Below are 17,938 nucleotides of genomic sequence, written 5' to 3' on the forward strand. Positions count from 1 at the left end.
GAGTGCTGCACTGTCAGAGGGTCAGTATTGAGGGCATTCTGAACTGTCGGAGGTTCTCCGGCCATCGGTTCACCCATTTGACACGCTGTCATCCCACAGCCAATGGGAAAAGGAACAGGAACATTTTTTTACCAAATTGGGTTAATCTCGACTGTTAATGAAACAACTCTTTACTTTCCTCATCAAATGTTGCTTTAGAATACAACACAATCCCTGCAGTGCAGAAGGGGGCCATTCGGCCCATTGGGTCTGCACCGGCCCTGCAAAAGAGCACCCTATCTAGGCCCATGTCCCCCACCCTATCCCCACGTGATCTTTGGACACCAAGGGAAAGTTATCGTGGCCAATCCTCCTAACCTGTGCATGTTGGATTGTGGGTGGAAACCGGAGCACCCGGAGGAAACCCACGCTGACACGGGGAGAACGTGCAAACTCCACACAGAACCCGGGTCGCTGGCGGTGTGAGGCAGCGGTGCTAACCACTGTGCCACCGTGTCGCCCTTTACCCGGCTCCTCCTAAAGGAGTTGTCTTTCCTGAGATGCTGGTGTGGTGGTGATGTCACTGGCACTAGTAATCCAGTGGCCCCGGCTAATTCTCTCCTAACCCGGATCAAATCCTTCACGGCAGCTGGTGGAATTCAATTAATAAATCTCGTCGTAACTCAACTATCATCGGTTGTTGTAAAAACCCATCTGGTTCACTCATGTCCTTGAGGGGAGGAAATCTGGCCTAATTGTGACTCCAGACCCACCCAGCAATGTGGTTGACTCTGAAATGTTCGAGCGAGACACTCAGCTCAAAGACAACTGAGGAAGGGCAATTAGGGATGGGCAACAACGCGCCCACATCCCATGAAGGAATGTTGCAAGTTGCTGTTCTATCCTCCGTGCCTTTACAGCGAGTACTCAAAAGTCTTCGAAGGAACGAGGAGGAACAACACGCCCGTGACTTTTCTCCACATCTGCGACGTGGAGTGTCCGTCTTCATGTCTTCATTTCCTGAGCTCTCCCAGGAAACCCTGGGGGAGGTCAGCCATTCAGAGCGCTCGTTGCTCACAGGCCGAAGCCCATTCTAATACTTTTTTGTCTCTCTCCACAGGAAATTGTGGACTGGTTCAATGCCATTCGTGCGGTCCAGTTCCATTACTTACAAGTGGCCTTCCCAGGAGCGAGTGACGATGAGGTAAGCTCCGCTGGTATAGCGTCGGACTGTAATACTGAGGCACATCTCCACAAGACGGCTCTGGCTTTGATGATCTCATCACAGAGAGACAGTCACTCACTCTCCTCTCTCAGCCTCTCTGGAGGCCAGCTCCTTTTATTTTTGCTGTATTGATGGGGGAGTGTAGGCGTCGCTGGCTAAGCCAGCGTTGGTTAACTATCCCTAATTGCCCCTTGTGAAGGTGGTGGTCTGCCATCTTTTCTGTGGCAGTTGGATAGAGCTGAGAGTGTTGCCAGAGGGCTAGTCGAGCGTCCACCACATGGCCATGGGTCTGGAGTCACATGTGGGCCAGACCGGGTAAGGACGGCAGATTTCCTTCACTAAAGCGACATTAGTAAACCACATGGGATTTGAAAACGATCCAATAGTTTTCCAATCACGTAGCGATGCCAGCCGATCTGCCGCCACCTGTTTGGAGAGAAACAGAGTCCTTTGACCCTTCGTCAGAACTAAATGGGAGAATGTGCTAGAGCTGTGGGCGATTGCAACAAAATGTAGCAACTTTAAGGGCAAAAGATAAATGGCTGGGAGTGAGACAGGGAGGGTAAGTCTGGATTGTATTACGATTCCCAGCTGTGTCTAGCATACTGACCAAAATCCCTGTACCTTAGTTTATTTAAGACTGTACAGAAAGAATGATTCACCCCGGGAGTGATGGCATGAAGAAATAGGGCTTTGGGTATTTTAAAATAAAATTTTATTATGAATACAAGATTAAACTCTTTAACTTCACAGCGAAAATATCAACTTACAATACCCCTTAACACCTAATATTCAACTCCCCATTAAATAACAAGAAATGGAACATACGGCTCCCAATCCACCTTGAAATCAGCGGGGCATAGAGTAATACTTGCTTTGCAGAACAGATTTGGGCCCCGGTTAGAATCCCTTCAGACTCTGGCTGAATGTCTTCAAATAGCTGCTTCAACAGGGTTGTTACAGCCTCCCCCTTGTCTTCAGACAAGACTGCTCTGTTTTAAAATATTACTCTTTTAAAAAAATTATCCTACTGGAAAGATAAACTGCCTTTACTTGTCTTTAATAAACACAAGGGTTCCCAGATCACACTTCGACCCTTGCCTCCAAAAGCTTTTTCAAAAATGTCCCTCGCTCCCTATCTTTCTTTCTCTCCACATAACGCTGATATCATCTCCCCAAGGATTGAAAGTGCATTAACTCCCCAGGGACCGTCCCTAGTCAAACCACAGCGCGTTAGCCCAGACTGAAAAACACATTCCTCCGGTCAATTTCACCTTCTGGCTGCTAATATCCCCCAGGACCTGCCAAACAGGACCACTGCAGTCAATCACACTCTAACCCCCAAAGCTTTTAACTCTTAAATTGCCCGGTACATTTCTAGTCCAATTTTCCTAAATTCCTCCGTCCGTCACAGATGATTCAATACATGTTGGTAATGAAAGCAAATGACTGCGGATGGTGGAATCTGAAACAAAACAGAAAATGCTCGACAGTCCCAGCAAGTCTGACAGCGTCTGTGGAGAGCGAAACGGACCTAACGTTTCCAGTCTGATTGCCAAATACATGAATGCAATATTTTTAAAAAGGGGGGGTTTAAGATGGAGGAGAAAGGTCACAATATAAAGATGCTGAACTCAACATCGAATCGCGCCGTGCCTGATCAGAAGGTGAGAAGTTGCTCTTCCACCTGGAGCATTGCAGCTGGCCAAGGACAGACACGTAAGCGTGAGAGAAAGGTGCGGAGTTAAAATGGACCTGGTGTGAGGGGGGGGGGGAGGATGCAGACTAGACCATTCATGGACACACCATGAATAATGAAGACATAATAGAGGGCTGATGGGCAGGATGGGGACAGGTACCTAGAATAGGAGGAGGATCATGTGGATTAATTGCAGGGGATAGTATAGACCGGTGGGGTTGAATGGTCTGTCGCTGTGTTGTAGAGTCGATTGATTGATTGATTGATATTTATTGTCACATGTATCGAAGTACAGAGAAAAGTATTTTTCTGCGGCCAAGGGAACGTACACAGTACGTACATCGTAGACAAAAGAATAATCAACAGAGAACATTGACAAATAGTGATTGGTTACAGTGCGGAACAAGGCCAGACAAGAGCAGCATGGGGCATTGTGAATATAGTTCTTACAGGAAACAGATCAGTCCGAGGGGGAGTCGTTGAGGAGTCTTGTAGCTGTGGGGAAGAAGCTGTTCCTATGTCTGGATGTGTGGGTCTTCAGATGTCTGTACCTTCTGCCTAATGGAAGGGTCTGGAAGAAGGCAAAGCCTGGGTGGGAGGGGTCTCTGATAATGCTGTCTGCCTTCCTGAGGCAGCGGGAGGTGTAGACAGAATCAATGGGAGGGTGGCAAGCTTGTGTGATGCGTTGGGCTGAGTTCCTGATTCACCGCAAGCCGCTGGACGAGGGAACGGAACACGTCACACATGTTGCCGTGTACTTTTCCATATGTATTTTTCGGAACGTATGCTGTCTCGGCATGTCGAGTGCCTCTTAACGTTTGATTAATTTACTGAGCGGCTCTTAATTCCATTCACAGCTAAAGCACAAACTGACAAGGAATTTCCTAAAGGAGGGTTACATGGAGAAAACAGGGCCCAAGGTAAGAGCCTCACATCTTGGCGTCATTTCGAAGTCAAAGCTGCAACATGGCTCCAAGCTATCACCCACACACACACACACCGCTGAGCAACAGGAGTGTAAGATATTAATGTAAATAACAGGCACAATAATTATCCTAATCGGCTTTAACTCACGTTTACCGTTTCACCGGGAAGCAGCACTTTTCCTCAGGAAAACTGGGAACACTTCCTGTCACCACTCACAATTCCTTTCTACCCATTGAATAAGATCGATGGCACCATTTGGAAGATTGGAGAGTTAGTGAGGACTCTTGTGATGTTCTTTGTTGAGTTTCTCAGGATGGAGTAAAGCTGTAGTGTAGCCAAAGAACATCAAGCTATGTTATTAAACAAAGCTAGTTTATTTACATTATGCAAACTATGATTCAAACATGTTACAAGGTATTAACTAATAAATAAGACTGTACTCTCTCTGTGCTACAGAACTCTATACTACTGATCTATCTTAACTCATACCTACTCCATGCTTCTCCATGCTCATTCATACACCTTCTCCCAGATGTCTGAGAGGCATTCCTTTTATAGGTCTGCTCCCCAGCTCCATCTGGTGGTCGAATATAGCATTACATTACCTCTTAATGTGCCAGACATCACACATATTGTCACAAGTCTGACCACCCTCCCTTCCACTGCCGACACCACCACGAAAAGATCCTGTCAACCACCCATTGGCCATTTGGCTCTTTCTGAGATCTTGCGGTGGGCAAAATGGCGGCCACTTTCTACAACAACAACCCTTCCAAGGTGATTAAGAGGCGTGCCGAGGAGTTGCAAATTTTCAACTCTTTTCTTAAGAATTTATATTTCAAACAATAGCCCTGTCTCCGAGACCAGGGGTAGGGGGGGCTCCAGGGCAGAGGCTGGAGTGTTGTGTTGTCGCTGGCGTTCTACAGACAATGAGCTGGACCCGGACACGCAGTAAAGTTTCAGAGCCTCAGTGTTGTCTGGTGAAATTGGGAGATCCCCTCTCTCTCTCTCTCTCTCTCTCTCTCTCGCACACACACAGGACATATGCACACACACACACATGCAAATAAACACACACAGCACAAATACACACGCATGCAAGCAAATACACATGCATGCACACAGCACAAACACGCACACACAACAGTACGGACACGCACACACAACAGCACACGCATACACAGCACAAACACACACACAAACAAACACGCACACACAACAGTACGGACACGCACACACAACAGCACACGCATACACAGCACAAACACGCACACACAACAGTACGGACACGCACACACAACAGCACACGCATACACAGCACAAACACGCACACACAACAGTACGGACACGCACACACAACAGCACACGCATACACAGCACAAACACACACACACAAACAAACACGCACACACAACAGTACGGTCACGCACACACAACAGCACACGCATACACAGCACAAACACGCACACACAACAGTACGGACACGCACACACAACAGCACACGCATACACAGCACAAACACGCACACACAACAGTACGGACACGCACACACAACAGCACACGCATACACAGCACAAACACACACACAAACAAACACGCACACACAACAGTACGGTCACGCACACACAACAGCACACGCATACACAGCACAAACACGCACACACAACAGTACGGACACGCACACACAACAGCACACGCATACACAGCACAAACACGCACACACAACAGTACGGACACGCACACACAACAGCACACGCATACACAGCACAAACACACACACACAAACACAGAGTATCCAATGTGGAACTACATTCTGAAGGAAATTCCTTTTCAATTCCTTTCTCTTCAATGTATTTTGACTTACTCATCGGCACCTTAATCGATGAATATTGGTATCACTCCAGTGACTCGCTCCCTCTATCAGGATGATGTTAGAATAGAGACAATGTGGCTCGCCAGGTAACCCAGAGGCCAGGCAAACGCTCTGAGGACACATTCCCACCAAGGCAGCCGGTTGGAATCCAGATTCAATTAACAAATCCAGTTAATGAATCCAAAGGATTAAAGTCTGGAACTTGGTCAGCAACAGCAACTATAAAACTAACTTCGACTGTCGTTAAAACCCATCTGGTTCACCCGTGTCCGTTAGGCAGGAAAATCTGCCGTCCTCACCCTGGTCTGGCCTACACGTGACTCCAGGTCCAGCCATGTGGGTGACTCCACTTCCTTCAAGGGACCACGGCCAGGGAACAATAACATTTTTTAAAACGCACATAGACAATTACTTACCTTACAGCTGCCATGGATTTCAGACAAGTTACAAATATGTCACGGGTAAGAGAAGGAAAGAAGATTACGGGCTGGATTTTCCAGTCTCCCAGCCGCGTGTTTTGCGGAGGCGAGCGTTCGCTGACGGCGGGACCCTCTACTCTCGTCGCTTGTCAATGGGATTTCCCAAGCCGCCGGGAAACTCCCGGGTGGGAGAACGGTCCCGGCGGGAAAACAGAATCCCAACTTCCGGAGCATTCCAGCGTAGATATTATTGTATATCGAAAGGGAAAATGCTGGAAAATCTCAGCAGGTCTGGCAGCATCTGTAGGGAGAGAAACGAGCCAACGTTTCGAGTCCAGACGACTCTTTGTCAAAGCTAACAGACAGAGAAAGTGGGAAATATTTATACTGTGGAGTGAGAATGAAAATGAGTCATAGCCACAGAAACCCAGGGAAACGGGGTACAGCAGGAACATTCCAGCAGGCCAAGAACAGACAAGGTCCTGCTCCCATGCCCACATAGAACATAGAACAGTACAGCACAGAACAGGCCCTTCGGCCCTCGATGTTGTGCCGAGCAATGATCACCCTACTCAAACCCACATATCCACCCTATACCCGTAACCCAACCCCCCTAACCTTACTTTTTAGGACACTACGGGCAATTTAGCCTGGCCAATCCACCTAACCCGCACATCTTTGGACTGTGGGAGGAAACCGGAGCACCCGGAGGAAACCCACGCAGACACGGGGAGGACGTGCAGACGCCACACAGACAGTGACCCAGCCGGGAACTGAACCTGGGACCCTGGAGCTGTGAAGCATTGATGCTAACCACCATGCTACCGTGCTGTCCAATGTCTGTTCTTGGCCTGCTGCAATGTTCCAGTGAAGTGCAACGCAAACTGGAGAAACAACATCTCATCTTCCGGATAGGCACGTTACAGCCTTCCGGCCTGAACATCGAATTCAACAACTTCAGATGATCAGCTCGACCCCACCTCGATCCATTTGTTTTCATCCCATTTCATTTGAACTGTCTTTTACCATTTCTTTCTTTCTTAATATAAATTTAATTCCCCCCCCCCAATCTTATCCACCTTCCCTTCACCTTTCTCCTCTTTGCTTCCCCCTCCCCCCCCCCCCCCCCCCCCCACACCTACAGTTCATCCTCTGATGTTAGTTTCTCTGCTGTTTGACCTTTCACATCTTTTGTTCTCTCTGGGAACTCCCATTAACACTCTTTCCCCTTGGTATCTGTGGCCATTAGCACCCGGTTTCCCTGGGTTTCTGTGGCTATGATTCATCTTTCATTCTCACTCCACAGTATAAATATTTCCCACTTTCTCTGTCTTTAGCTTTGACAAAGGGTCATCTGGACTCGAAACGTTAGCTCTTTTCTCTCCCTACAGATGCTGCCAGACCTGCTGAGACTTTCCAGCATTTTCCCTTCCGTTTCAGATTCCAGCATCCACAGTAATTTGCTTTTATCCAGCATATTATTGTATATATTATGTTAGATATATTGCTCCATTTGCGTTTCCGGACAATCCCAAGTGTCTAACACCGTTCATGTGTGTGACAGGACTTGGCTGTGGGATCCCTTAGCTACAGTATTCAACTTCTGCTGTTGGACGCACAAGTAGTCCTGTGTTGTAGCTTCACCAGGTCAACACGTCATTTTTCGGTCTGCCTGGTGTTGCTCCTGGCATGCCTTCCAGCACGCTTCATTGAACCAGGGTTGATCCCCTGGCTGGGTGGTAATGGTAGAGTGGGGGATATGCCAGGCCATGAGGTTGCAGATAGCGGTCAAGTACAATTGTACTGCTGCTGATGGCCCACAGCGCCTCATGGATACCCAGTCTCGAGTTGGTAGATCCGTTCAAAGTCTATCCCATTTAGCAGGGTGGCAATGTCACAGCGTTGGAGGGTATCCTCAATGTGTAGACGGGACTTTGTCTCCACAAGGACTGTGCGGTGGTCACTCCTACCAATACCGTCATGGACAGACACATCTGAGACAGTTAGATTGGTGAGGACGAGGTCGAGTAGGCTCTCCCCTCTTGTTGGTTACCTCACCCCCTACCACAAACCAATAGCAGCTATATCCTTTAGGAGTCAGCTAGCTCTGTCAGACGTGATGCTACGAAGCAACTCTTGAAGATGGACATTGACGTCTCCCACCTAGACTACGTTCTGTGCCCTTGTGTTCGGATCCCAATGAGAAGTTTGCAGTTTGCAATGATAACTCTGACCAATAGGTATCTTTTATGGAAAAACAAACTTTAATTTAAACACAGAATCAATCACATTAGCAACAAAGTAACCGCTTTACAGTTAAAAGTTCAGACATTTCTTAAATAGAAGGAAAAACTGTAACTTACTGTATACATCTGCAACTATATATATTCCAATTGAGCAAACCAATAGAGTTCAAAGACCACTTATAAATAAAGTTAACAATCAGGTTTACTTGCTTTTCTCTGTGCAAAGACCTCAGAGAAAACCTTCCAGGAGCCAGTTGAAGTCCTGTTTTGTCAGACTAAATCCCGATGGAAAACTGTAAACTACACACAGACCTAGCTCCACCCTTAATTACATCATAAGGCTATCTTCGGCCTCCTCTCACTAAGATGCCCTATGACCTGCTCATGCAGGACTAAGCGCCCCCCCCCCCATAAATTGCCTACACCCCAGGGATCTTCCAAAATCAAAATAATGTTCCATTAGCCATCTATCTGTAAGGAAGTGAGTGGTTAAAATCAACAATTACTTTTACGACCCCTTAATCACAACTTTAGCTGATATACTGCCTGGTATGTATCTGAAACCAGGGTTTTCTTATAACATTACTGCAACAAATATAAAATATAATATGTAACAATTTCCTACACTCATCATACCTGGCACCCTCAATGATTCTTCCATTTGGTGTTCACATGGAGCACTGATTCACCAGCTGGGCAATGGAGGTTAATGTTGATTTGGGGATAAATATTGGTCCATGACATCAGGGGAAACTCCCGCCCTCTTCTTTGAAATAGTGGCCCTGTGTCTAGCTGTGAGGCAGACAGTTTTGTTTAACAGCTCCTTGGGATAGTGCGGCATTCCCTCATTCCTGCATTGGGAATGCCTGCCGAGGTTACAGTCTCAGGTCTTTGGGGTGGGACTCAAACCACTGAACGAAAGCCCAGCAGAGTTCCTCCCATCAGTCTCTGTGAGTCACCCACAGCTCCACCAACATATGGCAAACACTGGTTCTATAAAGTAACCAGCTGAACTGAAGCCCTCACATTTTCTGTGGGGGCTGGTTTAGCACAGGGCTAAAGAGCTGGTTTTCAAAGAAGACCAAGGCAGGTCAGCAGCACAGTTCGATTCCCGTACCGGCCTCCCCGAACAGGCGCCGGAATGTGGCGACTAGGGGCTTTTCACAGTAACTTCATTTGAAGCCTACTTGTGACAATAAGCGATTTTCATTTTTCATTTCATTCTTGCTCACAGCAAACGGAAGGTTTCAAGAAACGATGGTTTACACTGGATCACCGGCGTCTGATGTACTACAAAGATCCTTTGGTGCGTACGTTCAAATCTAGGCTGTGTGCAGTCCAGGGCCAAAGGTCTCTCTCTCACACTCTCGCTCTCATACTTCCTCACTCAGTCTCTCTGGATCACCCTCTCACACTCTCGCTCTCACATTCTCTTTCTATCGCTCTCTCGCACACTCTCTTTCTCACACTTTCTCTCACTCGCTCTCACATACTCACTTTCACTCTCTCGCACACTGTATCTTTCTCACATTGTCTCCCACTCGCTCTCACGTACTTTCACTCACTATCATTCTCCCACACACTCGCACTTTCTCTCACTCGCTCTAGCGCACTGTATCGTTCTCCCACACTGTATCATTATCACATTCTCACACTGTCACTCACTCTCTCACTCTGTTTCATTCTCCCATTCGCTCTTGCACAGTATCATTCTCTCACCTACTCTCACATGACAGAGAACGAAGAAGAAAGAAAAGTACAGCACAGGAACAGGCCCTTCGGCCCTCCAAGCCTGTGCCGACCATGATGCCTGAACTATAAACAAAACCTCTGCCCCCACTCGGTCCATATTCCTCTATTTCCTTCCTATCCATGGACCCATCCAGATGCATATTAAATGTTGCTAATATGCCTGTTTCCCCCACATCCTCTGGCAGCGCGTTATAGGCACCCACCACTCTCTGCATCAAAAACTTACCCCGCACATCTCCCCTAAACTTTCCCCCTCTCACCTTGAACCTGTGCCCCCTTGTAATTGACACTTCCACCATTGGAAAAAGCCTCTGACTATCTTCCCTGTTTATCTCTCTCATAATTTTGTAGATCTCTATCAGGTCTCCCCTCAGCCTCCGTCTTTCCAGGGAAAACAATCCTAGTTTATTCAACCTCTCCTCATAGCCAACACCCTGGAGACCAGGCACCATCCTGGTGAACCTCCTCTGCACACTCTCCAAAGCTTTCACGTCCTTCTGATAATGTGGTAACCAGAACTGCTCGCAATACTCCAAATGCGGCCTAACTAAGGTTTTGTACATTTTATTATTCTCCACACTTTCTCACTCGCTCTCGCACACTGTAATCATTCTCACACTCACATTTTCACTCGCCCACTGTATCATTCTCACACTTTCTCTCACTTGCCCTTGCACACTGTATCACTCTCACACTTTGCTGATACTTTGAAACATCAGCAAAGACTCGCATTAAGTACCACCTTGCATCATTGACTTTGTCTATATATGTGTTTGTGGATCCCACCTCTTCATTCAACGCGCCGAAAGCTAGTGATTCCAAACAAACCTGTTGGACTTTAATCTGGTTTCCTGTATGAAAGAGGATGTTGTGTGATTTCCTGGGTTGTCTGTTTGGGTTCAGTTTTAGTGTCACATCGCCCAGGAATCGCACTAAGCACCCGGTTGACTCGGGAAGGACGTCAAGGCCTTGGAGAGGGTGCAGAGGCGATTCATCAGAACAGTGTCAGGGAGGGTGGGTCTCCAGTTCCGCGGAGATTCGGGGAAGCTGAGGGCGTTCCCCTGGGAAGCAGAGGCGGCTACCGGGGAGATTTGATGGGACCGTTGGGGGAGAAGGAGAAATGGTTCGCAGTGACTGAATGGTTGGGCAGAAATTTAAGATAGTGACAAAAGATTGGGGAGATGAGAGAAATGACACGTTGTTAAGATCTGGAATGCGATGCCTGAAAGGAAGGATCAGGGGTAACTTCAAAAAAGGAATTTGATAAATACCTAAAGGGAAAAGTGTGGTAGGGTTGGGGGTACATGGAAATGGGGGGGGTGGCAAATTTCCCTGCCCACCTTCTCGGGAAAGCGTTTAATGCCCGCTGTGTGCGATATTTTTGCAGGATGCATTTGCCAAAGGCGAAGTTTTCATTGGCAGCAGTGACAATAAATACCTGGTCAAGGAAGGACTTCCCCCTGGTGTCCAGGGCAACTCAAACTGGCAATATGGCATCACCATAGTAACACCGGACAGGGAGTTCCCGTTCACATGCGAAACTGAAAGCGATCGGAAGGAGTGGATGAGCGTGTTCAACGGGGTGATGAATCAACAGATGTCACCCCAGGAATTTACAAGTAGGTTCCTTCCTCACACACTTTCTCCCGCACTCCACCCAGCTTGGGTTGGCCATGAAAGTTTTCGGTGCCTTTTTGAAGATTCACTCTGTATCTTCGGAACACGGGTGGCGTTCTGTCAATGGCCATTGTGTAGGCACATGGAACAGGAAGATCTCAGGAATCTTACAACCAAGTGTGATCAATTTACACATTTCAGATCCAGGCCAGTTATTGGGGCATTAGCCGTGGCCTCACAGTCATGGACAAGGAGAGGGTGTGGGGTGGCCGTCGGAAATCAGCCAGGGTTCTTGTTTGTAAACAATGTCTGACCCCTGCGTGTTTGAAAGGGAGAGGGTCTACACTGGGGGAGGGTCTACACTGGGGGAGGGTCTACACTGGGGGAGGGTCTACACTGGGAGAGGGTCTACACTGGGGGGGGTCTACACTGGGGGAGGGTCTACACTGGGGGAGGGTCTACACTGTGGGAGGGTCTACACTGGGGGAGGGTCTACACTGGGGGAGGGTCTACACTGGGAGAGGGTCTACACTGGGGTAGGGTCTACACTGGGGGAGGGTCTACACTGTGGGAGGGTCTACACTGGGGGAGGGTCTACACTGGGGGAGGGTCTACACTGGGGGAGGGTCTACACTGGGAGAGGGTCTACACTGGGGTAGGGTCTACACTGGGGGAGGGTCTAAGCTGGGGGAGGGTCTACACTGGGGGAGGGTCTACACTGGGGGAGGGTCTACACTGGGGGAGGGTCTAAGCTGGGGGAGGGTCTACACTGGGGGAGGGTCTACACTGGGGGAGGGTCTACACTGGGGAGGGTCTACACTGGGGAGAGTCGAAGCTGGGGGAGGGTCTAAGCTGGGGAGGGTCTACACTGGGGAGAGTCGAAGCTGGGGGAGGGTCTACACTGGGGGAGGGTCTAAGCTGGGGGAGGGTCTAAGCTGGGTGAAGAGTTAAACTGGGGGAGGAGTTACATTGGGGGCGGGGCTACATGGGGAGGAGTTACACTGGGGGAGGAGTTACACTGGAGGATGGGCTACACTGGGGGAGGAACCACACTGGGGGAGGGGCTGCACTGGGGGGAGCCACATTGGGGGAGGGGCTACACTGGGGGAGGAGCCACATTGGGGGAGGGGCTGCACTGGGGGGAGCCACATTGGGGGAGGGGCTACACTGGGGGAGGAGCCACATTGGGGGAGAAACCACACTGAGGGAGGAGTTACACTGGGGGAGGGGCTACACTGGGGGAGGAACCACACTGGGGGAGGAGCCACATTGAGGGAGGGGCTACACTGGGGAGTAGCGACCCCACGTCTTCGTCTCACACGAACACTGGTCCACTTGGGTTGTTACTTCCTCAATGAGGGTGGAGATGATGGGGGGGGGAGAAGATTAGGTGCAAAGATGTGATTGCTGAGCTGCTGACTGCCCTGAGTGTGTTTGTTCCTCAATCTAGTAAATCGGTTTATTTTTCTGTTTCAGTGGAAGCCTATTTCAAGCACAAACGATAAATGACCAACAAGCTGACCTCCAACCTGTTACCTCTGACCCCAGCTTTACAGATAAACACAACACAATTTTGTGACGATGCTGCTGGCAGATTAACAGACTCCCCGCGGTTACCACCGGCACCGACCATTACCGATGGAGGCGAGGGGCATTTCCCCTGTGGCCATGGCTTCAGAAACTGCTGGCTCAGCTCCGAAAACGTCCCGGAACATAAACCAGGCGGGCGGCGAGGGTTTTTCAGAGCTCCGACTAATCGAGCCTGACCTTTACCGTCAGAATTTGAAGCAGCAATTCAGGAATCAGGTTGTTGCAAATACAGACATTGGGGAGTAGATTGTCCTGAGAATCGACAGCTCCACCTTCCTGCTGAGCAGCTGGGAGCGCAGGGTGCAGAGTCCTAAATACTCCGCAGAATGTTTTACACACACACAAACATAGAGAATCGAAGCAGGAGGAGGGCCATTTGGCCCCTCGAGCCTGCTCTGCCATTCATTATGATCATGGCTGATCGTTAAGTTCAATACCCTGATCCCACCTTGCCCCATATCCCTCGACCCCTTTAGCCCCAAGAACGATATCTAACTTCTTCTTAAAATTACACATTTTAGAACATAGAACAGTACAGGACAGAACAGGCCCTTCGGCCCTCAATGTTGTGCCGAGCAATGATCACCCTACTCAAACCCACGTATCCACCCTATACCCGTAACCCAACAACCCCCCCTTAACCTTACTTTTTAGGACACTACGGGCAATTTAGCATGGCCAATCCACCTAACCTGCACATCTTTGGACTGTGGGAGGAAACCGGAGCACCCGGAGGAAACCCACGCAGACACGGGGAGGACGTGCAGGCTCCGCACAGACAGTGACCCAGCCGGGAATCGAACCTGGGACCCTGGAGCTGTGAAGCATTTATGCTAACCACCATGCTACCGTGCTGCCCCATTTTTGGCCTCAATTACTTTCTGTGGGAGTGAATTCCACAGTTTCACCACTCTCTCTGGGTGAAGACATTTCTCCTCGCCTCAATCCTAAAAGGCCCTTAACCTCAAACTATGATCCCTAGTTCTGGACTCCCCCACCATCGGGAACATTCTTTCTGAATCTACCCTGTCTAATCCTGTTAGAACTTTGTAAGTTTCTACGCGATCCCCTCTCATTCTTCTAAACTCCAATGAATATAATCCTAACCGACTTAGTCTCTCCTCATATGACAGTCCCGCCATCCCAGGAATCAGCCTGGTAAACCTTCGCTGCTCTCCCTCCATAGCAAGAAGATCCTTCCTCAGATAGGGACACCAAAACTGCCCGCAATACTCAAGGTGTGACCTCACCAATGCCCTGTACAATAGCAGTAAAACATCCCTCTACCTGTACTGACATCCTCTCGCTATGAAGGCCAACATACCATTTGCTTCTTTACTGCCTGCTGTACCTGCGCACTTACTTTCAGCGACTGATGCACAAGAACACCAAGGTCTCGCTGTGTTTCCACCTCTCTCAATTTACACCCATTCAAATAATAATCTGCCTTCCTATTTTTGCCACCGAAGTGGATAACCTCACATTTATGACATTATACTGCAACTGTTATGCGTGTGCACACTCACTCAGCCTGAGCAAATCCTGCTGAAGCGTCTCTGCACCCTCCTCACAGCTCACCCTCCCACCCAACTTTGTATCATTTGCAAATTTAGAGATTATACTAACAATCTTATAATAATCTTTATTTGTGTCACAAATTGGCTTACATTAACACTGCAATGAAGTTACTGTGAGAATCCCCTAGTCACCACATTCCGGCGCCTGTTCGGGTACACAGAGGGAGAATTCCGAATGTCCAATTCACCCAACAAGCACGTCTTTTGGGACTTTGTGGGAGGAAACCGGAGCACCCGGAGGAAACCCACGCAGACACGGGGAGAACGTGCAGACTCCTCACAGACAGTGACCCAAGCCGGGAATCGAACCCGGGACCCTGGCGCTGTGAAGCATCATGGCTAACCACTGTGCCACTCAATACGTTTAGTTCCCTCATTCAAATCATTAGTATATAATGTGAACAGTTGGGGTCCCAGCACAGATCCATGTGGTACCCACTAGTCACTGTCTGCCTATCGGAAAACAATCCACTTATTCCAACTCTTTACTTCCTGTCTGCTAACCAGCTTTCTATCCATCTCAAGTCACTACCCGTAACCCCATGCGCTTTAATTTTACGTATTAATCCACTATGTGGGACCTTGTCGAAAATCTAAATATACGACATCCATGAGTTTTCCCTGGTGAACTCTACTAGTGATATCTTCAAAGATCGATGGAACAGTGTAGAGGCAGCTTTACTCTGTACCTAACCTCGTGCTGTACCTGTCTTGGGAGTGTTTGATGGGGACAGTGTAGATGGAGCTTTACTCTGTATCTAACCCCGTGCTGTACCTGTCCTGGGAGTGTTTGATGGGGACAGTGTAGAGGGAGCTTTACTCTGTATCTAACCCCGTGCTGTACCTATCCTGGGAGTGTTTGATGGGGACAGTGCAGAGGGAGATTTACTCTGTATCTAACCCTGTGCTGTACCTGTCCTGGGAGTGTTTGATGGGGACAGTGTAGAGGGAGCTTTACTCTGTATCTAACCCCATGCTGTACCTATCCTGGGAGTGTTTGATGGGGACAGTGTAGAGGGAGCTTTACTCTGTATCTAACCCCGTGCTGTACCTGTCCTGGGAGTGTTTGATGGGGACAGTGTAGATGGAGCTTTACTCTGTATCTAACCCCGTGTTGTACCTGTCCTGGGAGTGTTGATGGGGACAGTGTAGAGGGAGCTTTACTCTGTATCTAACCCCGTGCTGTACCTGTCCTGGGAGTGTTTGATGGGGACAGTGTAGAGGGAGCTTTACTCTATATCTAACCCTGTGCTGTACCTGTCCTGGGAGTGTTTGATGGGGACAGTGCAGAGGGAGCTTTACTCTGTATCTAACCCTGTGCTGTACCTGTCCTGGGAGTGTTTGATGGGGACAGTGTGGAGGGAGCTTTACTCTGTATCTAACCCCGTGCTATACCTGTCCTGGGAGTGTTTGATGGGGACAGTGTAGAGGGAGCTTTACTCTGTATCTAACCCCGTGCTGTACCTGTCCTGGGAGTGTTTGATGGGAACAGTGTAAAGGGTGCTTTATTCCATCTGGAACTGTTCAATCCAGCTTTGTGTGATCTGACTGAACTGAAACAGGACTGTGTTCGATTCCCCAGTAATGACGTTCCTCACGTTCATCAACAACAACATCCTGACAAAAGTAAAATGCTGTATTTGATAATTCCTGATTCCTGTTCTACCTTGCTTGTTCTATCTCTTAGAAAAAAGAGAGGTCCTTCAGGCAGATATATTGGCAGCTCACAGTTGACCCTACCATGGTCCATAGTCCACTCTCAGGGGGGAATGCTGCTCTGTCAATTGCTCAACACTCGCCGTTAAAATGTTAACCGCTTCATCGGAATATGTTCAACTAAAAATAAAGGCCAAAAAAAGTGGAAAGACTGGTTTTGTTTCAATATGATCGGCACAACACGCGGAAGTATTTGTAAACTGTGAGGGGGACAGAGTAGAACTTTTGAAGACAGGGATAAGTTGGTGGAGGGGGCAAATGAAGTTCAACGCAGAGTGTGAGGTGATACATTTTGGTAGGGGGAATATGAAGAAACAATATAGAGTAAGGGGTAGAAGAGCTTATAGAGCATACAACTTACAGTGCAGAAGGAGGCCATTCAGCCCAACAGTGCAGAAGGAGGCCATTCAGCCCAACAAGTCAGCACTGGCCCTTGGAAAGAGCACCCTACCCAAGCCCACACCTCCACCTTATCCCCCCGCAACCCCAACTCCACCCAATCATTTGGACACTAAGGGCAATTTATCATGGCCAGTCCACCTAACCTGCACATCTTTGGACAGTGGGAGGAAACCGGAGCACCCGGAGGAAACCCACGCAGACACGAGGAGAACGTGCAAACTCCACACAGACAGTGATCCGAGGCCGGAATTGAACCTGGGACCCTGGAGCTATGAGGCAGCAGTACTAACCACTGTGCTACCATGCCACCAATAGATCATTGAAGGCAGGAGAGTGAGCAGTTAATAATGCAGACAATAATTTGGGCTTTATTAATAGGGGCATAGAGTACGAGAGCAAGGCGGTTGTGCTGAACTTAGACTAGACACTGATTAGACTTCAGCTGGAATATTGTGCACAGTTCTGGGCACCAGACTCTAAGAAGGATGCGAACACATTGGAGAGATCGCAGAAGAGGTTTAGAAGAATGGTTCCAGGGATGAGAAACGTCAGTGATGAGGATGGATTGGAGAGGTTGGGACTGTTCTTGGAGAGAAGAAGGGCTGTGAGGGGATTTGATAGAGCTGTTCAAAATCATGAGGGGAGCGGACAGAGTAGACAGAGAGAAACTGTTTCCGCTCGTGAGAGACCAGCAAGGCACAGATTGCAAGCGATTTGCAAAAGAAGCAAACGTTGATGTGAGGAAAAAGCTTTTTCACACAGCGAGTGGTTGGGGTCTGGAGTGAGCTGCCTGGACGGGTGGTGGAGGCAGCTTCAAGCGAGGCATTCGAGAGGGCATTGGATGGTTATTCGAATGGACACAATGGGCAGGGGTAGGGAGATGAAGCAGGGGAATGGCACTGAGTCAAGATGCTCG

General features: G+C 48.7%; 1 protein-coding gene and 1 long non-coding RNA gene across 2 annotated transcripts in view; one reads left to right on the plus strand and one right to left on the minus strand.

Moving 5' to 3' along the window:
* Positions 1–4,149, minus strand: part of LOC119956552 — a 47,546-nt gene extending 43,397 nt beyond the window's left edge. The window contains exon 1 of the long non-coding RNA XR_005458648.1: positions 3,978–4,149. This is a non-coding gene — a long non-coding RNA (uncharacterized LOC119956552). The remainder of the gene's footprint in view (positions 1–3,977) is intronic.
* zgc:92360 (uncharacterized protein LOC436988 homolog) overlaps positions 1–13,920 on the plus strand; it is a 52,930-nt gene extending 39,010 nt beyond the window's left edge. The window contains exons 7-11 of the mRNA XM_038783850.1: positions 1,100–1,183; positions 3,761–3,823; positions 9,603–9,674; positions 11,508–11,739; positions 13,214–13,920. Coding sequence (XP_038639778.1) covers positions 1,100–1,183; positions 3,761–3,823; positions 9,603–9,674; positions 11,508–11,739; positions 13,214–13,242 — 480 coding nt within the window. The 3' untranslated portion in view covers positions 13,243–13,920. The remainder of the gene's footprint in view (positions 1–1,099; positions 1,184–3,760; positions 3,824–9,602; positions 9,675–11,507; positions 11,740–13,213) is intronic.
* Positions 13,921–17,938: the final 4,018 nt, after the last annotated feature.

Source organism: Scyliorhinus canicula, chromosome 23 (genome assembly GCF_902713615.1).
Source record: "Scyliorhinus canicula chromosome 23, sScyCan1.1, whole genome shotgun sequence".
NCBI lineage: Eukaryota > Metazoa > Chordata > Chondrichthyes > Carcharhiniformes > Scyliorhinidae > Scyliorhinus > Scyliorhinus canicula.